Raw genomic sequence first — 25,976 nt, forward strand, 5'->3', positions numbered from 1 at the left:
CCCATAGCAACTGAACATTGGCTGTTGGCTGGTCTGAGAATGATCTAAATCTAAATCTCCATGCAATTTATTAATTCAGAAATGTAACAAATGATTGACTACTGGGGAAAATATTGCTTTGTCTGTTTTGAACCCATCACATAGAATATTATCATAATTTTTTTTTTTTACAATTGATATCATTTGTTGATAGCAGTACTATTCTTTCATTACCTCAACATTCTTGTAAACGAAAATAGTATGTTAGGTGCCCAGGTTGGACACCAAGCAGAGTGCCTTGTGCAGAAACAAAAGATGGTTCCCTAACAGATGCTACTTTTGGTGTATTCTCATTTCATTGCTTTGTGGTAAATTAATATGATATTTTTTCATTTAGAATCTTAGATTTGATGAAAATTGCTTTTTGGTGAAGGAGTAAGTCTAGATGTGTTTTTCATGTGTGCCTGGAAAGAACTCATCTCCTCAAACTATTGTAAACTACGATATATATTTATTATTATTATTATTTTTGGGTCCAGTTGTGAGGCTTGAACTGTGGGCCTGGGCGCTGTCCCTCAGTTCTTCAGCTCAAGGATAGCACTCTACCACTTGAACCACAGTGCCACTTCTGGCTTTTTTTTTTTTTTTTCCTGCTTATGTGGTGCTGAGGAATCAAACCCAGGGCCTCATGCATGCAAGGCAAGCGCTCTACCACTGAGCCACCTTCCCAGCCCCTACTACTGTATTTTATTGTATGGCATATTTTATAGAATGTAGCAGGCTTATTATTACATTGAATAATGTAATCATTTTGGAAAAGTGTTATACTTAGTTTTTCTTTGCTTATCAGGGATGTCTCTGTTAAATTAGTAAGTATATTATAATAGTATAATATTTATGGCTAAGTTTTAATGTCTTGGCTAATTTTATATTTTAACAAAACTAAAGTTTATTTTTGTTCTCAAGTCTGATTTTATGTGACTTAATATGTTTGATTTTATGGGATTTACTATACTTATCCTTGTATCTTTTCTATCTTTTCATCTGCTAGCGAACTGTCACTTTATATCCTTTGTAAAGATATAATCCCTGTTAAAGATGGGATTTTTATTTATGTGTATTCAAACTAGCAGTGCATTTTCTCCCCCCTTCACCATTCACCCCCTTTCACCAGAGCTAGAGATAACCCAGGTTCTGGTTATAGCCCCAGATCCATTGTTTTGTCTTTCAATTGGAGAGTTTGCTTAATTTATATTTATTGTGCTTACTGCTGTGTTTTGAGATATGTATATTAACTGCTCTTTTTTATTTGTTCTTTGTTGAGATTTTTTCATTCTTTTATTGGCTTCTTAGTGTGTATACAAAGGCACACACACATGCTTGTATGTGTGTTTTGTGCTGAGGCTTCAACTGAGGATCTGGGCACTGTCTGTGAGCTTATTTGCGCAAGACTAGTGCTCCATGACTTGAATCACTGCTCTATTTCTGGTTCTTTTGGTGGTTAATTGAAGATAAGAGTCTCATGGGCTTTCATGCCTGCACTGTATTTGAGCCATGATCCTTAGATTTAAACCTCCTGAGTAGCTAGGATTATAGGTGTGAGCCACTGGCACCCCACTGGCTACTTTTTGATGATTAAATGTCTTGTTCTTGTTGGGCTCCAGAACACTTTAAACTAAAGCAGTATATATTTACATCAACATTTTAGTATACTTAACACATTAAAAATGAATACTAAGCCTGGCAGTGATGGCTCTTGCCTGCAATCTTAGCCACTCAGGAGAGGCTGAGATCTGAAGATTGCAGTTCAAAGACAGCCTCCACAAGAAAGTCCATGAGACAACTCCAATTAACCACCAAGAAAACTGGAAGTGGCTCTGTGGTTCAAGTTGGTAGAGTGCTGGCCTTGTGTGTAAAATCTCAGGGACAACACCCAGGCCCTGAATTGAAGCCCCCAAACCAACCAAAAACAAAAACAAAAATCTTGTTCTTACTCCATTTTCTCCTTCTATACATCTCTATACATCTCTACTGTGATGACAATTCTGTTTTTTCTCTCTCTTTTGATAAATTTAGATCTAGTTTTATTTGTTGTTCTTTTCTGTTTGAAGTAACCTTATTTATTATTAAACTCCTCACACACACTTTCTGGTGATTCTGGGGTTTGAACTTAAGACCTTGTGTTTGCTAGGCAAGTGTTCTACTCCTGAGCCATTCCTTTGATCCTTTGCTTTCATCTGTCCATTTGTGCGGTGTTTGTTGTAATTCAAATTCAAATTCAACTTAGAAATATTCCTTCAGGCATCTTTCATCTTTGACAACATTTGATGTTGTCATTGTTTTGGATTTTAGTAATTCAGACAAGCATGTAGTAATATAATGTTGCAGTTCTCTGATGACATATTATTATTTGCCATTTGTATATCTTCTTTGTTGCGATGTCCAAAATCTTTTGACCATTTTAGTTTAGATTGTCAGCTTACTGTTGAGTTTTAAAAAGGAATGTGAGCTAGGCACTGGTGGAAAATGCTTTTAATCCTAGCTGCTCAGGAGGCTGAGATCTGAGGATTGTGGTTCAAAGCCAGCCTCGCTAGGAAAGTCCCTGAGACTCTTATCTCCAATAAAGTATTCGGAAAAAGCTGGAAGTGGCGATCTGGCTCAAGTGGTAGAGGACCAAAAATAAATAAATAAAAAGCAGCCATGTAAATTTTGGATAGAAGTTCTTTGTTCAACATGTGTCTTGTAAATATTTTGTTTTCCTACTCTGTTGCTTGTGTTTATATTCTCTTGATAACTTTACTTCACAGCAGAAGTGGGTTTTTTTGTTTTTATCTGTCATGGGACCTGAACTCTGGGCCTGGGCACTGTCCCTCAGCTCTTCAGCTCCAGGCTAGCGTTCTACCACTTGAGCCACAGCGCCACTTCCAGCTTTTTTCTGTTTATGTGGTATTGAGGAATCGAACCCAGGGCCTCATGCATGCAAGGGAAACGCTCTACCACTGAGCCACCTTCCCAGCCCAGAAGTGGGTGTGTTTTAAAGCAAGGCTTAATATCAGTCTTTTTCTCTCATGAATTGTGGTTTTGGTATTATATATAAAAACTGATAGGAAACATTTTGCTTCATGTATCTTTATTTTAAGACATTGTACATATAAGAATTTTTTTTTTTTTTTTTGGGTCTGGTCCTGGAGCCTGAACTCTGGGCCTGGGTGCTGTCCCTCAGCTCTTCAGCTCAAGGCCAGCGCTCTACCAAATGAGCCACAGCGCCACTTCGGGCTTTTTTCTTTTTGCTTATGTGGTGCTGAGGAATTGAACCCAGGGCCTCAGGCATGCAAGGCAAGCGCTCTACCACTGAGCCACCTTCCCAGCCCAAGACTGTGTTTCATATTTCTATTTTATTATGCATGTATATATTTTATAGATGATGTAAACTCATTAGAATGTTAAGCCATACATAGACCATTGTGTGCTTGCATGAAGACATCTGTAGTGGTAGGGTTTTCCTTTAGGAGTCATACCTAGATACTGTGATTTTTTTTTTTTTTTTTGCCAGTCTTGGGGCTTGAACTAGGCACTGTCCCTGAGCTTCTTTTGCTCAAGGCTAGTGCGCTACCACTTAAGCTACAGCGCCACTTTCAGCTTTTTCTGTTTATGTGGTACTAAGGAATTGAACCTAGAGCTTCATGCATGCTATGCAAGCACTCTACCACTAAGCCACATTCCCAGCGCCTATGATGGGTTTTATAATCGTTATGATAATGATTAGAAAGAAAAGTGAGTAGATTATCTTTCACCCCCAGTTGAGGCCTGAACTCTGGGTCTGAGTGATATCCCTGAGTTCCTTTTGCTCAAGGCTAGCATTTGAGCTACAATACCACTTCTGGCTTTTTTTTTTTTTTTTTGATTTAATTGGAGATAAAGAGTCTCACAGACTTTCCTCCCTGGGCTGACTTCTAACCATGGTCCTTAAATCTTAGCCTCCTGAGTAGGATGGCAGGCATGAGCCACTGACTTGGCTAATTTTATTTTTTTAAGTAAAGAATCCATAAAAGTTGCATGTGTTCAATAGTTGTATTCCTACACATTACTCCAAGAACATGGATTCCAGGCAGGAAGTAAAAAAATATTCATGAAACCATTTTATGTATAAATAGAACCATATGAAATCTGAATGTGCATATACAGTACAATGGACAATGTTATGATATGTTTCTATTGTGAAATATAGTGGTAAAAATAATACATGGGCACTTAAATTGTTAACAAGTATATTTATTTAGTAACTATTGTTTTTCATGTTACTCTGTAGGCACTGTATCAGCTAATGGAAAAGTAACAATAAAAACCATTAAAGATTTTTAATCTTCATTTTTAAAAGCTTATTTTGTAACAAAGTAGGAATTGATTAAATTAAGGACCATTAATATTCATTCTTAGCAGTGAGTTAAATACTGTTTGGCTATAAAATATTCATGGATTCAAAATATCACTTTACAAATGATTTGCTAATTATATTGACAGAACAGAATGCTTTCCATGATGAAATTTAAAAGATCTTAGATAATCAAACCTATCAGTAAGGAGACAAAAAGAGCTCCTCTTCCCTCTGTCTGATGTGATGCAAAAATGAAGAAACAATATCACCTATATGGTAGTTAAAATTTTTTGTTAATCTAAATTAGATGAATGAATAATCAGATAAATTCAAATGTGGAATAGTCTCAAAGACATTTGGAGTGCTTAGAAATAATAGTGACATGAAGGACATCCCCATCAACAGTGTCTTTTGTACTTCTACCCCCGCCCCCCAAAGCACACGAACTATTCTCTATAATAGTAGCATAAAACATTTTGTTGCTGTTGTTTGGTACTAGAGTTTAAACATAGCAGTCACACACTTGGCTTGGTTTATTTGCTCAACTACTTGGTTCATGCCTCTACCCTAGTTATTTACTGGTTATTTTTTTGGATATGGATGGAGTCTTTTGGACTTTTCTTCTCAGAGTAGATTTGAGCTTCTATTCTCCTGATACCAGCTTCTTGAGTAGTTAGGATCACAGGTGTGAGCTCCTAGTGTCAGTCTTCTGTTTTTCACCTAAGGATCCTTCCTGCGTATTATGTATCTTTTTTCCCCCCCTTGAGTCTTTTATTTTTTCTTCTAAGGTCCCATTTCCTATTATTGAGTGTGGTTTATATAGAAATATCTATAGTCCTCTCACTGCCTGTTTTCAGCTACTGTTCCCAAAATATTTCTTATTTTCCTTTTACTTTGAACCTTTCTATTAGGAAACAAAGGCCTTGCAATTATTTGTATGTTTCCTATCCATAAAAAGAGTAATACTTTTTTTTTAAACCTCTGAGCAATTTCTGATTAGCACTGTTAAGTTAGGAATAGAGCATTTTCTCTATTTTCCTATTTTTCTTTCTCCACTAGTTGTTATAGCCTATGAATGTTCAAGAAACTGTAAAAAAGATAACATATGTAAAAAAATAGATTTCTTTATTTAATGAATGACCCATATTGTAGCATGGAGATCTGATTTTATCACCTTTTAAATGACAAGTTGTGTTCACCATGTATATGGTAGGTGTTGCTTGAAGAGTGAAGCTCTCTCCCTCCTCCCCTCCCCCACTCCCTGCCCAGTCTTGGGGCTTGAACTCAAGGCCTGGATACTTTCCTTGAGCTTTTTTTGTTCAACGTTTGTAGTCTACCACTTGGTTTCCTCGTGGTTAATTGGGGATAAGAGTCTCATGGACTTTCCTGCTGAGGCTGGCTTCAAACTGCAATCCTCAGAACTCAGCCTCCTGAGTAGCTTGAGTTACAGGTGTGAGCCACCAGCGCCTGGCCTGAAAGGCTCTATATTGTGTATAAACATGGAGTTTTCAGTTAGTGTGGAAAGATGGTTGTTTTTGACTTGGAATCTATAAGGAGCAAGTTTCTAAGCTTCCAGTCTCCTTTCATTCCCTTTTTTTCCATATCCACACCATTGCTGACTAACTCCCTAAAACAAATTTTAGGTCTTTGTCTCTGTCTCTATTGTGACTTACCAAATACAAGTTACAGCTGTCTATCACCTGGACCTCAGAACCAGTCTACTTGCTTCCACAGTTCAGTCACTTGACAGCAGTCAGCGCAATCTTATAAACTACCATCAGGGCTCTTCTGCTTCTATACAGTACTTGCCAGCTTGTCCTACTGCCAACCATCCTTTTCTCTCATTGATTTTTCTTTTTTTTTTTTTTTTTTTTGGGTCCGGTCATGGGGCCTGAACTCTGGGCCTGGGCGCTGTCCCTCAGCTCTTCAGCTCAAGGCTAACGCTCTACCACGTAAGCCACAGCGCCACTTCTGGCTTTTTTCTTTTTGCTTATGTGGTGCTGAGGAATTGAACCCAGGGCTTCAGGCATGCAAGGCAAGCGCTCTACCACTGAGCCACCTTCCCAGTCCTCATTGATTTTTCTGAGGGCTAGCTCTTGTCAATTTCCTCAGAAGAGCCTTTTCAACACATTCTTCTGTGTTGTTTTATTATAATACCATTTTATATATGTATAATTATATTATTATATATTACAATTATATTTATATATTATATATTATGTACATATAGTGACAATGTATATTTATATACAATTTATGTGTATATACAGTGTACATATGTGTGCATATATGTGTATATGTATATATATATATATACATATAAAATGTATATATATATTTAGGTGTATGTGTATCAGGTAATAGGTACCAGAAAACAAGAGGACTTTATAAATTATCCAATATTTAATATATACTATATGTATATATATATATTCATTAAATGCATTTTAAAATGAATGAGTGAAAATTTGATAGTAGAGTTAGACTGAAGATTGCTTTCTTTGTGGTGGAAAAGCAAGACACACTGGTTGTTGGGAGGCAAGGAACTCAGAGAGCATGTCTTGTCCTGGCATTAAACCTGCTCAGCTCATGCAAGTTGAGTCCACAGTTAGGAATAGAAACATTTCAATTTTTTTTTCTTGGTTGTAGGGCTTGAACTCAGGGCCTGGGTGCTGTACTTGAGCTTTTTCTCTCAAGTCTAGTGCCCTTCCACTGTGAGCCACGGTACCACTTCTGGTTTTCTGGTGGTTGATTGGAGATAAGAGTCTCATAGACTTTCCTGTATGGGCTGGCTTTGAACTGCAGTCCTCAGATCTCAGCCTCTAGAATAGCTAGGATGACATATGTGAGACACTGGTGCCTAGCCATTTTAATCTTTTGATAACCTAAATTCTTATAGTTCCTTAACCTCTCCCACCCCACCTATTCAGATTTGTTAAGTTCCATTTTGTAAGTATTCCTTTCTCTTTAACTGGGCAAAGCTAAAGTTAACTTCAGGCTGGAGTTGGAGTGTCAGTAGGCAGGTTACCTCTGACTAGGTAGAGGTGTGAAGAGGCAGTAGCACAAGACATACAGTGAGAGGACAGTAATGGCGAGGAAATTCTAAAATAGCACTGGGATCCTGGGATTTTATTTTTTATTTTAAAGCAGTCTTTTAGCCAAAAGAAATGATTTCAGTACTGGAGAGACAGAGGGCTGGGGAGGAGCAATTGCCTTCAATCCCTAGCACTGTATTTTAAAAAAAAAAAGAAATTTCTACCTGGAAAACAGTAACTTACCAGGCTAAAAAGCAAACCTTTATAGGATTTCAGAATACAGCTCAGAAATTAAACTAGATACAATCACTAACTTCCATAGTTTCTCCTTCCCTCCCAGCCTTTTCATTTTGGTTTGTTAGATGTTTCTTGAGAATGTTGCTGTTTTAGCTCATAGGTGTAACCAGGTTTAATACTGCATTGCCTTTTTCTTTGGGAAGCAATGTTACTTTCTTACACATAGTTTCATTCATTAATTACCTCATCCTTTCTGGACATTTAATTATTTCTTATTAATAATTATTTTATATATTTTGTGAACAAGAACAGTTTCTCCATTTACTTTGCAACTCAGAAATGATGGTATAGTGCAGGATCTAGAATAAATGACTGAGATTAGTACTGGAGTGAAAAACTCTGGAAGTGTTCTCATCCTCAGAGGGCGATGAGAGCACCATAGAGACAGAGGATGTGGACACTAGGATTCATCTGTTTCCTGCTACATGGATGTATAATTTGTGTCTGTGAATTGGTGACATGGCTTTTGTTTTTGTTTTTGTTTTGATAGGAGAGAAATACAGATTCATTAGTTTAAAAGACCTTAAATTGCTGTAAACAGGATTTTGTAGGTATGCAGTTTTTGAATTTGTAGTAGGAATTCTTCAGGTCTCAAAACACAGCTAAATTTTCTTTGCCAATTTCAGTCTAATTCATTTATTTTGAGATTCATCATGAGGCAGAAGCAGAGAATGAGACAAAACACACACACTCTCTCTCTCTCTCCCTCTCTCTCTCTCTCTCTCTCTCTCTCTCTCTCTCTTAACCCATTCTTGAAAAGCTCCTCCCACAGTATCAAACATCACACAAGAGCATATACAAGGTTCAAGATGAAAGCATGCTAAGTCTGCCTTACTCAGCCCCCAGTCTATGTGTTCAGTTCCTTTTTTTTTTCTCTGCTATTCTGCAAATAGGCTGTACTTCAAATGAGTTTTGCTCATTTCTTCAATTTGTCTTGTATCCTCATCTCTGTTTTGTTTCTATGTTTCCTGACCAAAATGTTTAAATCCTGCTCATCGTTCATTTAAATGACCTTTCCTGTATTATGTTTATCCCAATTCCTTTTCTCCAAACCTTCCGAAGATCCTTTGCTCTTTTCAGTCCCAATGGTGAAATTATTGGGTCTTTTGCCTCTCTTCCAGGATTTTAAGGCCCTTAATGTAAGAACAATATGGTATTTATCTTTGTTCATCTCACTGTACTTAGCATTGTTTTAAAATGCTATTCTGCATAAACCTGAGCAAATATTTTTAGTTGACTTAATTCTGAAATATTTTGGAAGCAAGTTCTATTTTAACTATGAACTTAAGGTGATGTTTTGTGGTGAAAGGGTCAAAGGTCTGTGACACTTAGCCCCTCTCTTCCTTTTTTCTTTTTTAAGGATCCTATAGCTAGAGTACAGTGCTATCATAGAATCACAGACCAGGAAGAGTCCTTTAAGGTCTTACTGATTGCTTTTTTCTTCAGGAGAAATCATTAACAAATGGCATTAAATGTATGAATATTTTTATCAAATTTCCAGGAATCCTTTTCCCAAAGATACTAACTTTTTTTGATATATAATCATAGTAATTTTTTATAACTAGTCTTGTAAATAAAAATTTCATGATTTTATCTTCTCAAAACTTTAACTGAAAATACCCTTTATTTTGGATTTTGCTTCGTATTTTTATGATAACTGAGAGAATGGATGGACTCAATTACTGCTCCATGGTTATTAGTGAGCCCTGGATCTTCTGCTCCAGCCATATTTGACTTTTTCTCACACCATCATGCCCATTCTTTCTAATAAGAGCCATAAGAAATTTCTATGATGTCTCAAATGGAAGTACATGGAAATCTTACTTTTGGAAAAAAGGGGATTTATTAGGCATGTAAACAGCAGTTTTGGACATCATATGTTTGTGTGTGTATGCATGTTATGTGAAATATATCTTCTACCTTCTAATTCAGTTTTGAAATTCATTGCCAAATAATTAATATATAGTTATTTTATTTCTAGGGAAAACACATTCTTTTGACACAGTACTCTTTTTTTTTCTTTTGAAAAAATACGAATAAAAATATATGTATACACACACACACACACACACACACAAACACACACAATCATTACACTGGTGTTGTTTTTCTGACTTTAAAGAAAGGAACTTTTAAATAAATTAGTTATCCTCTTCTTCGTTATTGAACATGTGGTCAGTTGTCATGTTAATACATCCAAATGATCAAAGTCTGAACTTCTGTCTCGTTCTTCCCTGCTGTTAGGCTACCCTGTCATGATCAAGGCCTCAGCAGGTGGTGGTGGGAAAGGCATGCGCATCGCTTGGAATGATGAAGAGACCAGGTGAGAGGCTGTCCAAAATATATTTTTGATGAAAATTGCAGTTACCAGAGTTTTATTAAACTGACAGGTAAACAGATACCAAAAGCATAACGGAGTAATTACAATAACCATCTAAGTTTTACTCCTTAGAGTGGGAGAAAAATGGATGCTATGCAGAAACCTTCCTTATTTATATTTTGATGATGACTATCTTATTATGGAAAGATTGTTAGAAGTTTTCTTTCATTAACAATGTATATTTCCTTTTGTTTTTACAGGGTTTTGAAAAAAAAAACTATCATTGCAATTCTATTTTTTAGTCCTATGGCTGCAAAATTCAGAATATTGCCTAAAGAGTTGAATTAAGTTTAAAGACAATTGTGTTTCATTGAGAGTTTATGTACTGGCTCAGTATGTACTTACTTTTCCTATCCGTAGCAATAGTGAATCACCTTGATAATTTATAGTGTGAAATAAATCTTTTTTCCTTCTGAGTTTGAAGTGACTGTATGTCTTTTACTTTGCTTAGAATGAGTTTTTTCTTTCTAGTTTTAAGAATCAAAATTAACTTTTTATTGGTTTGTTTGTTTTGAGATAGGATCTCATTATATAACCCAGGCTGGTTTCAGACTCATGATTCTCTTGCCTCAGTCTGAGTGTGGGGAGTAAAGTGTGTGTTACCATGCCTGGCTAAAAGTAATGTTTCAGGGAAGTCATGTACAAATAGTACATGATGGCATCATATTAATTAGAAAATAGTTACTCAGGCAACTGCCTACATTAGAAGATTTTTGGGAGCCCTGGACCCATTTGTATTTTTTGTTTTCAGATCTGGCCCCAGGAGAAACCCATGTTGTTGTTGGAGAAGATGGAATGAAACCCAAGGGGTTATTAATGTCCTTTTGATTTTCTTGTCTTCTCCACCCAGAAGTAATCTGGTCTTCTAAATGATTAATTCTGCTTTCTCTTCCTTTCTTCATGGTTTAGTTAGGTTTCAGAGATATAGCAATGAATAACCATGGAAAAAATCCATTCTCTTTCATTTTATGAATTAAGTCAAGGATTTTAACTTTGAATTCAGGAAAACATAAAATTTAGGAGAGGTTCGTGAATATGGGTGAACAAAACATGTACATATTCCTTTAACCTGTACCTGGTATTTCCTATTTCCTCCAATATGGCAACAAATCAAACTAATAGTATCTGTGGAACTTTTCACTATTAGAAAACTCACATATTCTTTTTTTTTTTTTTTTTGGGTCAGTCGTGGGGCCTGAACTCTGGGCTTGGGCGCTGTCCCTCAGCTCTTCAGCTCAAGGCAAGAACTCTACCACTGAGCCACCTTCCCAGCCCCTCACATATTCTTTTCTACCATTATGGTATTAATGATCTTCAAGTTGTAATGATGAGTAGACCTGTTTTTAGAGCTTATTATTTAGGAAAAAATACTACAAGAATTATATCCTAAATATACATGCACAGGTATGTGTTTGCTAGGCTGGTGCTCTACCACTTGAGCCATGCTGCTAGGCTGGCTTTTTGCTGGTTATTTTGGAGATAGAATCTAGCATACTTTTTTGCCTAGGCTGGCTTCATATTGAGATCTTCTGAGTTGCTAGGATTACAGGAGTGAGAAGACACCCCACTATCCGAAATATTTTGGTGTCTATATTTCAGTATAAATAAAGTCATTTATTTATAGAATCATTCATTCATATATTTATGTATGTATGTATGTATGTATGTATGTGTGTCTGTGCATGTATTTATTTGCTGTGCTACAGATCAGACTCCGGACCATGTTCATATTAGGTAAGCACTATACCACTGAGGCTATATTCCCAACCTACTTACTACTACTGCTACTACAACTACTACTATTACTAACACACACACACACACACACACACACACACACACACACACACACACACACACACACACACACACACACACACACACACACACACAGAGCTGTCCCTGAGTGTTATTGCCAAGGCTGCTATTGCCAAGGCTGACTAGTACTCTGTCACTTTAGCAACAGCTCCACTTCTGGCTTTTGTTTTTGTTTTTGGTCCCACGCATTTGATAGCACTTTGAGCATTATTGATGCCGTTGTTATTACTATGGTCCTGAGGTTTGAACTCAGGGCTTCCCACTTGCTAGACAGGTGCCCTACCACTTGATCTATGTCTCTAGCCCTTTTTTTGCTTAGTTATGTTTTTGGATAAGTTCTTAATTGTTCTTCTAGGAGCTTGCCTTGAACTTATTCTTGTATCTGTGCCTCTCACATAGCTTGGATAACAGGTACACAACCTCATGCCACATTTTTTCAGACTACTTTAAGTAACACATTATTATTTTTTTTATTGTGAAAATACTGTACAGAGGGGTTACAATTACATGGGCAAGATAATGAGTACATTTCTTATCAAGCATTGTAGCCTCCTCCTTTGTTGCCCCTTCCCATCCCTTCCCATCCTCCCCCACCCCCCACCCCCCACCCAATCCTCCCCTCCCCCCCAAGGTTGTAAAGTTCATTTTCGACATAACGACTTGTACATCTCATTGTTGCAATGGGTCCACCTGTATCCCTATTTAAACGATTTGTTTTTCCCCTTCCCCTCCACAAATTATACTGACATCAAATACAGTGAAAGCAGGGGTTATACTGTGGGGGAGGGACATACAAAGCAACAAAGAAATAATCTTACAAATGTGTTAGAAACAATCGCACGAAAGAAAAAACATTTGAATACATATCTTAGGGTTCATTTCCCTAACGTCACCTTATCTGACCTTTTCTGCTTGACTCACACATATACTAGATTTTGCAAATAAGGGAAACCATGGGACCTATGTTTCTTAGGACCTGGCTTCAAGTAACATATTATTTTATGGGCAAGGTTACTCAGAAGTTTATTGCCGGTAAGATTTGCTGTGCTGTTTTTGGTCTGTGAATTTTAACTGAGAATTTAGTATTTCCAGAAGTCACTATACCCATTCATATGGCCTCCTTTGGTAAATAACCCTTTCTTGACAAGTAATTTGACACATTGTTATAAAAGGTATTTATCTAGTTTATAGTAATACACATTTTTCTATCTAAAAATATTACTGTGTTTAGCTGGATAAACTGTGAAATTTTTTTAGATTAACACAAGTGTGGCACCATTAGATTTAATAATATATTTTCTTTGTTTTAATGTGTTACACTATATCCCTTGCTTATATGGAAAAATCAAAACTACAGAAGAATTGAGAGAATGGTCCAGTGAGCACCAGATACTATCTTTTATAATTATCATTCACTATTTATATCATGCTATAGCTCATGCACTTCCTTCTTTTCTCCTATCTCAATAAAGAAGTTTCTTTTTGCATAAGCCACAAATACTTTAGTTCTTTAGGTGCAGTGTAAAATTGAGTTTCCATTAGTTGCTTTTAACATTTTATTCAAAGAAGTGTTTTCATCTTGTAACATCTTTCCTGAGCTTTTTGAGGGAAGTGGGCATCTTTACATAATTAGGAAGATTTTAAAAAGAATATTTGATGTTGATATAAAATGAATTGAGATGAGACTCATGAAGGTGGTTGAACGTGGTCCTGTAGCCGTCTTCTTAAGTGAAATGTGTGGTATGAATGAAATTAACCAGGTCTGTGGACTTGAATATATATAGTAGACTGTGTAGGTACTGTGAGGTCAGTTTCTTACTTTGGTTTTCTGTTCCTAAACTATAGGTACATGTTTGGTGACCAGCGAACCTGTATGATTTGAATGAGTTATAAATTGAATGAAATAAAAGATGCTTTTTGTTTGCTTGTAGTGCTGGGGATTGAACCCAGGGTCTCTTTCATACATATGAAGCACATGCTCTGCCACCGAGCTGCATGTCCAGCCCTATAGGATGTTCTCAATACAATTTCCTTTACCTGAAAAATGTGCCTGTAACATTTTCAAATATTTGTAAAGACATTTTGATAGCTTTGATTTTTTTGCTTTTGGTGTTCGTGGTTTGAAAGCAAAATCAAAGTTCTCAATCATTACAGCAGAGGCAAAGTGTAAAGTACTATGTTTTTCTTTTTATAGTCCATCTAATAAAAAGTGGGTTATATGGCCATTGGAAACAATGATTCATTCTGCTTCTAGTTTCTTTGAAGTTTGCAGTCTCCTGAGATATAGACTCCATTTCCCTAAATCAAAAATGTAAGAGAAGACTAAGAATATGTAATAACTTTCCTTGAGGTGGCTGTAATAGGACTTATGTTAACATTTTTGAAATTTGTCTTCTAGTAAGTGTTTACCTGCAATATTATATGTTTCCAGCACAAAAACAGATAGTTATTTTTAATATTGCCAGATGGTCTGTTTGTATAAGAAAGGATTAGGAGAAGTTGGTTTTAATATTTTAAAATACAAGTTAAATACAAATGCAAATAAACTTTATTAGAACTAGAAAAAATTTAAATGTTATATTCTTAATGCACCAGTGGCTTAAAAACAATTTTTTTTTACCTATAGGTAAGTTTGAGTTTTTATTTTTATTTTTTATTTTTTTATGTTTTTTGGGTCCGGTCATGGGGCCTGAACTCTGGGCCTGAGTGCTGTCCCTCAGCTCTTCAGCTCAAGGCTAGTGCTCTACCACTTGAGCCACAGCACCACTTCCGGCTTTTTTCTTTTTGCTTATGTGGTGCTGAGGAATTGAACCCAGGGCCTCAGGCATGCAAGGCAAGCGCTCTACCACTGAGCCAACTTCCCAGCCCCAAGTTTGAGTTTTTAATGGAATGACTAAGCCCATTTTATTTTCATAAAAGTGATGTAAATTTGTTAAAAAATAATAAAAAATTTCTTCTCTAATTATTTTGGTCCATTTTAAAGAAAATAAAGATGTAATACTCTGTATGGGTATGTGGAGGCAAATACACGTCAGAGTATGTACTTAAAATGGCAGGAAATGCTTGTGAGAATCTTCAAACTGTATTTTCAGTCTTGACAATTACATTGGTTGTTGTTCTGGGCCAGTTGTGCAGCTGACCAGGCCCTTTACCTTTTGTTATATCTTCTAACTTCTGAGAAATGAATGTGCATTTTTATATTCTTTTGTTAGTGTTACTTAAAATTAGTGAAAAAAGGCTGGGCACTAGTAATCCTAGCCACTCAGGAGGCTGAGATCTGAGGATTGCAGTTCAAAGCTAGCGTGGGCAGGAAAGTCTGTGAGACTCTTATCTCCAGAAAACCAAAAGTGACACTGTGGCCCAGGTTGTAGAGCACTCGCCTTGAGCTAAAAAGCCAAGGAACAGAGTCCAGGTCCAGAGTGTAAGCCCCATGACCAACAACAACAACAACAACAACAACAACAAAAAGAGTGCAAAATGTTAATATTCTCTTTCAGTAGAAAATCTCTGATTAAGTAAATTAAATATCTCACTCCAACTCACAAGGCTATTAAGTGGGAGAATTACATTAAAATTAAAATTAATTCACTCATCTGTACATTGATCAAGTCTATTTCTGCTCTGTTCCAGTGTAAGCTAATGTAAATATTTGTTTTTGTTTTCTTTATAAAATGAGGACTGTATTTGTTTTATTATTCTGATTGTTCTTCCTTTTTGCTTTACAGGGATGGTTTTAGATTTTCATCTCAAGAAGCTGCTTCTAGTTTTGGTGATGATAGGCTACTAATAGAAAAATTTATTGATAACCCTCGTCATATAGAAATCCAGGTTGGTATGTTTTTAAATTACTTTGTAATTATTAGGACTTTTAAGTAGTATCATTTAATCTTACGAGAAATGCATCCTTTTATCTATATAAAATGATTTTATCAATTCTTTGGGGATGTTTGAATAAGTAAAAATAGATTAGACATAGGCTTTTGGAATTTGGTATATTTTTGTTGAAATGCTAGGATGTTGATTCAGATGGGAATGGATAAAAACCTAACCCCTAAAGAAAAGTCATTCTAAGCTATCTGAATAGACAAATATATTTCAGCTAGAGAATCATGTAGTGTCTTTGAGGACTGAGCCATTCTGGGACATTTTTAAAAGAAAAGAAGTCCTAACCTGGACTCTCATATTATTTTAGGTCCTCACATATCTGTGCCTCACTGCAATAGGCATTTTGTTGTGAGCTTGATATTAGAGATGAGTAACTCATTTTTTCTTTTCAGATTAAAATGTAGTCCAATTTTTATAGTGGTTGTGGGTGTGTATTTTAGCAAAACACAGCAGACAATTCTGCTTTTTTTATTTGTCAGAAATACTTTCATGCTAATTTTCAAATGATGACTATGAATTGGTATGCAACACTTAAAACTTATAGGAGATGAATATCAAATTAGAAACTATTGAGTTTTAAGTAAACTTTTAAAGTTAATTTGGTGTGAATAGAGAATCAGAAAAACTAATGGAAAGGTGATGTCCCTTCTGCTGGGGACATAAAGTAGTACTATATTTGGTAACTTTACATAGCTATCATTTCTTTTTTTTTTTTTTGGGTCCGGTCATGGGGCCTGAACTCTGGGCCTGGGCGCTGTCCCTCAGCTCTTCAGCTCAAGGCTAGCGCTCTACCACTTGAGCCACAGTGCCACTTCCGGCTTTTTTCTTTTTGCTTATGGGGTGCTGAGAAATTGAACCCAGGGCCTCAGGCATGCGAGGCAAGCGCTCTACCACTGAGCCACCTTCCCAGCCCCAGCTATCATTTCTTGATAGACAATGTTCATGTAGATTTAAAAAAAAATTTTTTTTTTGTTTTTTTTTGGGGTCTGGTTGTGGGGCCTGAACTCTGGGCCTGGGCTCTGTCCCTCAACTCTTCAGCCAAAGGCTAGCACTCTACCACTTGAGCCACAGTGCCACTTCCAGCTTTTTTCTTTTTGCTTATGTGGTGCTGAGGAATCGAACCCAGGGCCTCAGGCATGCAAGGCAAGCGCTCTACCACTGAGCCACTTCCCAGCCCAGCTTTTCAAATTTTTCAGAGTGAAAAAATGCATGGAAACAGATAGCATCAGTTGGTAGTTCTGAACCATTGAGTTTATAGAGTTTCTATCTGAGGCTAGCAAGTTTTAATTTTGTGGGTTTTTTGTTTTCAGAATTTCTAATTTGCAATGCTACTTACATATGATAAAATAGAAAAGTCTTAATTGTATAATTCAGAAAAACATATATATACATACATATGTAGCAGTCATGTACGTCTAGATATAAATTTTTTTTATTAAGCAAAACAGTTTAATCACACTACTTCCCAGTAGATCCCTTTCCTTGTCTAATATTAATAACTGCTATTCTGACATCTAACATAAGATTAGATTTTTGTTTTGTTTTTGGGGCTGAATCTAGGGCCTTCTGCATACTAGGCAACTATTCTAATACTTGCTTATTTTTCTATCTCTGTATAAAGTTTTAGAACACAAAATTAATCTATGAAGCAAAAGGAGTAACTCAGTGGTTGAAGACTTGCCTAGCATTTGTGAGACTCTTTCTTAAGTTTGATCACCGGTGTCATTAAAAAAAAAAAACAAAAAAACACCAAAAAGTTCATGTAGACAGTATACTTAATCATGTTAGACAAGTATAATGTTAAACTTGTATCTGGCTTTTTTTCACATAACATCATGCCATTGAGATTTTCCATGAGTGTTATTCCTTCCTGTCTTTTTGTTTTCATTATATCTTTTTGAAATTAATATATATTAAATTTTCATACATGTATATAAAGTACTTTCATTAAATTTACCTTGTAAATTGCTCTTTTAAGCCAATTAACTATTTTAAACCAGTCGTTCATATGTTTAATTATTCTATTTTGATCCATGCCTATAAGGTACTTTCACTAAAATCTAATCTGTTTACACTTCATCAACTATTTTCCTTTCCTGAAAAAGTCCCTGTTCTATAATCATGACATTCCCCCCCCCCTTTTTTTTAAAAAAAAAAACAACAAAAAACCTAGATTGTACATATTACAGAGAACACACAATGTTTGTCTTTCTTAGTCTGTATTATTTCACTTAACATGATGATTTCCAATTCCAACCATCTTCCTGCAAATACATAATTTCATTCTTCTTTATGGTTTACTAATATTTCATTGTGTATTTTTGGCCCACATTTTATTTATCCATTCACCTGTTGGGTACTTAGAAGAATCCATAGTTTGACTCTTGTGAAGTGCTGGGGCTCTGCAAGGGTCTTTATCGTGGACTTCCTTACATTTCTTCTAGATAAATGCTCAGGAGTGATAACTCACCGTACTGCACAATTGTATGACAGTACTGTATAAATTGTATGACAGTTTTTTTGAGAAACTTCCACTCTGGTTTCCAAGCAGTTGCACTAGCCTACATTCCCACCAACAGTATGTAAGGGGTGGTTCTCTCCAACCCCTACATTCTTACCAGTGTTTGTTCTTTTCTTGATGAAGACCATTCTTCATCAAGAAATTGAGAGATGGACTCTCATTGTCACTTTGATTTACATTTCCTTCATGGCTAAAAATGTTGAACACACCTTTAAACATTTATTGTCCATTTGTGCTTCTTTTGAGAAATGTTTGTTTAGTTCATTTGCCCACTTATTGATTGGATTTTTAATTCTTCTGGTATTTGACTTTTTTTTTTTTGCTGCTCCTGGGACTTGAACTCAGGGTCTAGCCTCTGTCCCTGAGCCTCTTTGTTCTTAAGGCTAATGCTCTGCCACTTGATCCATAGTCCTACTTTTGGCTCTTTTGAGTAGTTTATTGGAGATCAGAGTCTCATTTTTCTGCCCAGAGTGGCTTTGACCCGCAATCCTCAGGTCTCAGCCTCCTACGTAGCTAGGATGACAGGTGTGAGCCACCGGCACCCGGCCTGGTATTTGACTTTTGAAGCACTTTATATATTCTGGATAATGATATTTTGTCTGATGAATATTTGATGAAGATATTCTCTCATTCTGAAGGTCATCTCTTCATTCTAGTGTTTTTTCCTTTGTTGTGCCAAAGCCTTTAAGTTGATGTAATTCTATTTCTCAGTTTCTGCTCTTATTTCCTAAGCAAGTAAGGTTTTACTCAGAAATTGTTTCCAATACCCTTCAAGTGTTTTCTCTATTTTTCTGTAGTAGCTTCAAAAATTTCAGATCTTACATTGCAGTCTTTGGTCCATTTTGAATTTATTTTTGTACAAGGAAGAGATAGCATTTAGTTTTAGTTTTCTACATGTGGCTAAGTTTTCCCAGCACCTTTTGTTGAAGAGACGGTCTTTTAACATTAACCTAAAGAATGTTTTGAGAGGTATGTTTGTTCAATGAGGTTTGAATATTACAAACCAAGAGATGTTTCTGGGAAAATGTTAACTAGGCACGCTTACTCAGTTGTTATGTCTATGTGTTTTTCTTCTTTCTTTCCTTCTCTCTCTTTCTTTCTTTCTTTCCTTCTTTCTCTCTTTCTTTCTCTCTCTCTCTTTCTTTCTCTGTCTCTTTCTTTCTCTCTCTCTCTCTTCTTTCTTTCTCTCTTTTTTTCTCTCTTTCTTTCTTTCTCTCTCTCTCTTTTTCTCTCTTCTTTCTTTCTTTTTTCTTTCTCTCCTTTCTTTCTCTCTCTCTCTTTCTTTCTCTCTTTCTTTCTTTCTCTCTCTGTCTCTTTCTCTCTCTCCTTCCTTCCTTCCTTCCTTCCTTCCTTCCTTCCTTTCTTTCTTCCTTCCTTTCTTAATTTCTTTCTTTCTTTCTTTCTTTCTTTCTTTCTTTCTTTCTTTCTTTCTTTCTTTCTTTCTTCCTTCCTTCCTTCCTTCCTTCCTTCCTTCCTTCCTTCCTTCCTTCCTTCCTTCCTTCCTTCCTTTCTTTCTTTCTTTCTTTCTTTCTTTCTTTCTTTCTTTCTTTCCCGGTCATAGGGCCTGAACTCTGGGCCTGGGCGCTGTCCCTCAGTTCTTCAGCTCAAGGCTAGTGCTCTACCACTTGAGCCAGAGCACCACTTCCGGCTTTTTTCTTTTTTTGCTTATGTGCTGCTGAGGAATCGAACCCAGGGCCTCGAGCATGCAAGGCAAGCGCTCTACCACTGAGCCACCTTCCCAGCCCATCTATGAGTTTTTCAAAAGATAATATTCTCAGGTTTTAGGTGATAAACATGGAAATGCCTTGTGGATTAATGAACGAGAGTGTTCAATTCAGAGAAGAAATCAGAAGGTGGTGGAGGAAGCCCCAAGGTAAGAGTCCTTCCTGATGAACATTTATAATATAACATGCTTCTATTTTCTAGATTAAAAAACTTTTAGTGGCTAAAATTGCCTTATATAGACTCTTCTAATGTCTATTTTTTAAATTAAGGATTTATTAATTATTTTCCTTAGTATATTAGTACATAAAAGAAAAGTAGATTGTTACTACAAAGTTGGTTAGACAATCATCTATGATTTGTACCAGCTTTGAGATAGTGTAAAAACTGCTAGTGTTTTGTGATCTTTCTGGGTTGTATATCTTCCATGTTCTTAGTAGTAAAGGTTTCATAAAGTAGGTCCTGAATTTTTCCTGGAAGGACCTAAGGGGTGTAATTTTTGAAAATTCCTTGGTAGAATGCTGGTAGAAAGAGCAACTTTGGTACTTCTCTAGGCCACCTTCCATGTGCTTTGTTTTGCAATTTTTTTTTTTTTTTCAGATCCTAGGACTTGAATTCTGGGCCTGGGCACTGTCCCTGAGCTCCTTGTGCTCAAGGTTAGCACTCTACCACTTGAGCCACAGCACCAACAATCTCTTTTTCTGAGATTAATTGGAGATAAGAGTCTAATAGACTTTTCCTGCTTGGGATGGCTTTGAACTGCTATCTTTAGATCTCAGCCTCCTAAGTAGATAAGATTACGCCTGTAAGCTGCTGGTGCCCTGCTTGTGTTTCCATTTAATGAATTCTCCACTTTCAAGTTGATTCCTCCTTGTATTTGTAAATATTCTGGTATTCTTTTTGTTCTTAAAATTCCCAGTTGAACGTACAGAGTTGTTTTGAATTAGCAGGCACAGTATATCTAATGGTAGCTTTAATTATAGCCAGAATCCCTTGATAAAACATGTGTACAGTTTTTAAAAAGAGAAGATATAAATATGAATGAGCTTTTCATCGTAGGGCACTATTAAAATTAAATCCTATTTTGGTTTAGAATAGGGTCTTCAAATCCTTTGATACTCTCACTGAGTGATTAAGGGAAGGAGCTATGTTACCTTTACTTGATTCTGCATCCTGTGACTGCTTGAATAGAATACATTGAAGTGGTGCAGAAACAGTGACTGGTGCAGGCCTTATGAAACTCACATCTTTTACTTACTGTGTTTCGGGATATTTACTGTTAAAGCCAGCTACCATTATGTGAAGAACATCCCAATGCAGCTAATGTGGAATGATACCCTCTTTGTCTCATGGCGTAGGCCTATGTAGGCCCAGGATTTAGGAAGAAAGGAAGAAAAAAAAGAATGAGCCTAGTTCTTCTTGGCAGAGGCCGAAATTTTCTTAAAAGAGATTCAGAAACACAACAAATCAAAGAAAGGTTGGACAAATGGGATTGCATGAAATTGGAGAGCTTCTGCATGGCAAAGATCAATAGAAAGCTCACGGATTGGGAGAAGATCTTCACTAGTCATTCAATGGACAAGGGTCTCATATCTAAAATATACTTGAAACTCAAAAATTAAATCCTCCAACAACAAATCTTCAAAGAAACAACTGCCCAATAAATAAGTGGGCTAAAGACTTAAAGACAAACTTCTTTGAAGAGGAAAGAAGGATGGCAAATAGACACATGCAGAAATGCTCAACCTCCCTAGCCATAAAAGAAATGCAAATCAAAACAACATTGAGATACCACCTCACCCCAGTTAGAATGACTATAATCAAGAACTCTAATAACAACAAATGCTGGAGAGGATGTGGCCAGAAGGGAACCCTACCATTGTTGGTGGGAATGTCAAGCAGTATGGTAGTTCCTCAAAGAACTCCACACAGAGCTCCCCTATGACCCAGCAATCCCACTTTTGGGCATTTACCCAAATGATCACAAACAAGACCATACTAAAGCTACCAGCATGACTATGTTTATTGCAGCATTATTTACCATAGCTAAGATATGGAACCCACCCAGATGCCTCTCATTAGATGAATGGATCAAGAAAATGTGGTATATATACACAATGGAATTCTATGCCTCCATCAGAAAGAATGACATTGCCTTATTTGCAATAACTAGTATATGTCTGAGACAAGCAAAAATGGTCAGATAACTTGATGTTAAGCGAAATGAACCCCAAGTTAAGGACTCAAATATTTTTTCTTTCTTGCTATTGTGTCTAACATATTTATAAGATATTTCTTTGTTGCTTTGTATGTCCCTCCCCCACGGTATAACCCTTTTCACTGTATTTGATGTTGGTATATGTGGAGGGAAGGGAAAAAACCAATTTTTAAAATAGGGATACAGGTGGACCCATTGCAGTAATGAGATGTACAAGATCTTATGTCGAAAATGAACTATACATCTTTGGCACAGTGGGGGAGGAGGTGGAGAAGGGGTGGGAGGGGAGATGGGAAGGTGTGGAAAGGGGAAACAAAGGAGGAGTCAACAATGCTTGATAAGAAATACAGTCATGCCGGGGTGCCGGTGGTGCACGCCTGTAATTCTAGCTACTCAGGAGGCTGAGATCTGAGGATCATGGTTCAAAGCCAGCCCGGGCAAGGAAAGTCGTAAGACTCTTATCTCCAATAAACCACTAGAAAACCGGAAGTGGCTCTGTGGCTCAAGCAGTAGAGCGCTCACTTTGAGCTGAAGAGCTGAGGGATTGCGCCCAAGCTCAGAGTTCAAGCCCCACAACCGACAAAAAAGAAAAGAAAAGAAAAGAAAAGAAATGCACTCATTACCTTGCCCATGTAATTGTAATCCCTCTGTACAGTATTTTCACAATTAAAAAAAAAAAGAAGAAAAAAAAAAGGCAGGGAAAGTGGCTCAGTGGTAGAGCGCTTACCTTGCATGCATGAGGCCCTGGGTTTGATTCCTCAGCACCACATAAGCAAAAAGAAAAAGCCGGAAGTGGCACTGTGGCTCAAGTGGTGAGCACTAGCCTTGAGCTGAAGAGCTGAGGGACAGTGCCCAGGCCCAGAGTTCAGGCCCCATGACTGGACCCCCCCCCCCCAAAAAAAAAAAAAAAAGAAGAAGAAAAAAGATGAGCCTAGTAGAGAAATGGGCAAATAGCATAGAAAAACATAACATTATGAACTCTTAAGTTGAGCAAGGAAATTTTGTATAGTGCACATAAAGCATATCTTGATTTTTGTTCTAAGTGCAGACTGGAGCTTTTTGTATTTACAGCACTTTTTTGGATCCTAAGACTCGAAGAGCAATGGGAGAACAAGCCGTGGCTCTTGCCAAAGCGGTGAAATATTCCTCTGCTGGAACTGTGGAGTTTCTTGTAGACTCGAGGAAGAATTTTTACTTCTTGGAAATGAATACGAGACTCCAGGTAACAGCAGCAGTGTCTGTTCTTCTCTGTACTTCTGGCTTTACCCCTCCTTACCCACCCTTTTAATAAAGTTAAAAATTGGCTTCAGAACTTAAGTAAACATCTAGTTTTTATTATTATGCAGGCATCTGTCAAAGGGGAGAGATGTGTCCTGTGAATTTAAAGGTCAATGTCTAGCCCTTCTGCTTTGTTACTATTAATAGTTTGTGTTAAATTCTCCTTTGGTTTGGTTTTAAACCTTTCAGACTGAACTGTATTTGCAAGGATTCATTTTCTGTGAAGAGAAGCTACTGTAGATATTATGAACAGAAGGGAATTAAGTGATTGCAGATTTTGTAAAGACTGGAAGAAGGGAGGAAACCTAGGATAGACTCCTGAGACTGACTCCTACAGCTAAGTAGTTGAGTTTTGCTACCTCTGGCTGAGTTAGAGAAATCTAGTGGCAGTCTGTAGTCTTGAAGATGTACTTTATTAGTTCCAGTCAAGTAGGTGCTAAGACAGGTGGCTTTCTTCCCTTTATTTTTCCTTTTATTCTCCTATTTAAAACATGAATTGCACACATTCAGAATAATACACAGTACCTAAGTGAATTGTTGAATAAATTAGCTTAAAGCAAAAAAACCATTCAGCTATCAACTGTATCTAGAATTATGAAGTTAGTGCATCTACAGCTGTTACTCTTCCTCCTCCTCCTCTCTTTTCTTTTTTTTTTTTTTTTTTTTTTGGGTCCCGGCCTGGACGCTGGGCCTGGGCACTGTCCCTCAGCTCTTCAGCTCAAGGCCAGCGCTTTACCACTTGAGCCACAGCGCCACTTCTGGCTTTTTTTTTTTGCTGATGTGGTGCTGAGGAATCGAACACAGGGCCTCAGGCATGCAAGGCAAGCGCTCTACCACTGAGCTACCTTCCCAGTCCTCCCCCTCTCTTTTCTTCTTTCTCTTCTCCCTTGTCTTCTCCTTCTTATTCCTTCCCTTCTTCCTCTTCTTCCTTCTCCCTTTTAGTTATTCTCCTTCATCTTTTCTAGAATTGTCTCCTATTCTGACTGAATTTTTAACAGTTTTTTGGGTCCCCATATAGTTCTTCCTTTGAATTATGAGCACATAAGTTTTGTCTGTTCCCTTATCTTTAAAAAAATTTAAATGGATGGGATCATATCATAATGATCATATCAGAATGAATGATCGTAAACTGGGTAGTTAAACACAACAGGTTTTTGTCTCACAGTTTAGGGTTTCAAAGTCTCACATCATGGGTACCCTTAGGGAATCTTACAGGCCTCTCCTGGTTTGTGGTGATGGCTAACAGTCCTGGTTACTCCTTGGTTTCTCTTTGGTTTGTGGCAGCCTAAGTTTTTCATTGTCATCTGTGCACCTCCAGTGCACAGTAGTTTCCTTTTCTCTTTTTCTATAAGGACATCAGTTATATGGACTTAGTGATCACTCTAGTGTCACCTTACCTTATTTACTTCTGCTAAGACTCTATTTCCAAATAAGGTCCCACCCGTAGGTTCTGGGTGGACATGAATGTTCAGGAAATTCTACTCAATCTAGTACACCATTTCTAAAACACATTTGGTGTACCATGGCATAAATAGATGAGTGCTTTCCTGGTACTGGTCTGGGTGGGTAGTAGACAGCTAATAGTAGAGGCTGAAATAAATCATGCTTATGCTCCCAAATGGGCTCATCTCTTCTTTAAGTGGTTAGTGGGGCTTGCAAGGGAATATTGAGTCACCCCAGACAGAAGCTGAGTAAGGCTTGAATTTTTTTTTTTTTTTTGGTCTGGTCGTGGGGCCTGAACTCTGGGCCTGGGCGCTGTCCCTCAACTCTTCAGCTCAAGGCTAGCGCTCTACCACTTGAGCCACAGCACCACTTCCGGCTTTTTTCTTTTTGCTTATGTGGTGCTGAGGAATCGAACCCAGGGCCTCAGGCATGCAAGGCAAGTGCTCTACCACTGAGCCACCTTCCCAGCCTCAAGGCTTGAATTTTTTTGTTATGGATGCTACGATTATCCTTTATATACATTGTTAATTGTGATTTTTTTTTTTTTTCCGTTTCCTATTTCCATCCTCATGCTTATGTGTCTTCCTCAGAAATGGACTCTTCTTTCTTGTTGCTGGACCCTTGTTAATGGTGGTAGTAGTGGCAGGAAGGATATTTCCTCTTCTCTGTCTCTTGGTTTGGTGTTCTCCCCGTTCGTTAGTTCCCCAAGATTATCTGGGAAGTCCTCTCTGACAGCGGGAGGTCCTGTACTTAAAAGAATATGTTGGGCCTCTTGGTGAAGTGGCCTGGTGGACAGCTCCACAGGATGTGGTATGGCAACATGAACTGCTGGCCCGTGACACGTGCTGGCCATTAGCACTTGCTGGCCCTCATCCCCTCTGCCTACCGATTTCCGCAGAGAGGGCACCCATTTTGCAGTCATCAGCAGCTTCCACAAGGTCCTGACCACATGTGGTGTAGAAGCTCTAAGTTCATTTTGAGAGCCATGGCTGTCTGCACTTCTGTTTAACTACTGCTTCCTCTGG

General features: G+C 37.3%; 1 protein-coding gene across 1 annotated transcript in view; it reads left to right on the plus strand.

Annotated features, from left to right (window-relative positions):
* Positions 1 to 23,480, plus strand: part of LOC122110156 (propionyl-CoA carboxylase alpha chain, mitochondrial-like) — a gene marked incomplete at its 3' end in the record, with an annotated part of 126,603 nt that extends 103,123 nt beyond the window's left edge. The window contains exons 9-12 of the mRNA XM_042682655.1: positions 9,931 to 10,009; positions 15,610 to 15,712; positions 20,069 to 20,163; positions 23,302 to 23,480. Coding sequence (XP_042538589.1) covers positions 9,931 to 10,009; positions 15,610 to 15,712; positions 20,069 to 20,163; positions 23,302 to 23,480 — 456 coding nt within the window. The remainder of the gene's footprint in view (positions 1 to 9,930; positions 10,010 to 15,609; positions 15,713 to 20,068; positions 20,164 to 23,301) is intronic.
* Positions 23,481 to 25,976: the final 2,496 nt, after the last annotated feature.

The sequence above is a fragment of the Dipodomys spectabilis genome, unplaced genomic scaffold, assembly GCF_019054845.1.
Source record: "Dipodomys spectabilis isolate Male_0828 unplaced genomic scaffold, ASM1905484v1 ptg000075l, whole genome shotgun sequence".
In the NCBI taxonomy this organism is placed as follows: Eukaryota; Metazoa; Chordata; class Mammalia; order Rodentia; family Heteromyidae; genus Dipodomys; species Dipodomys spectabilis.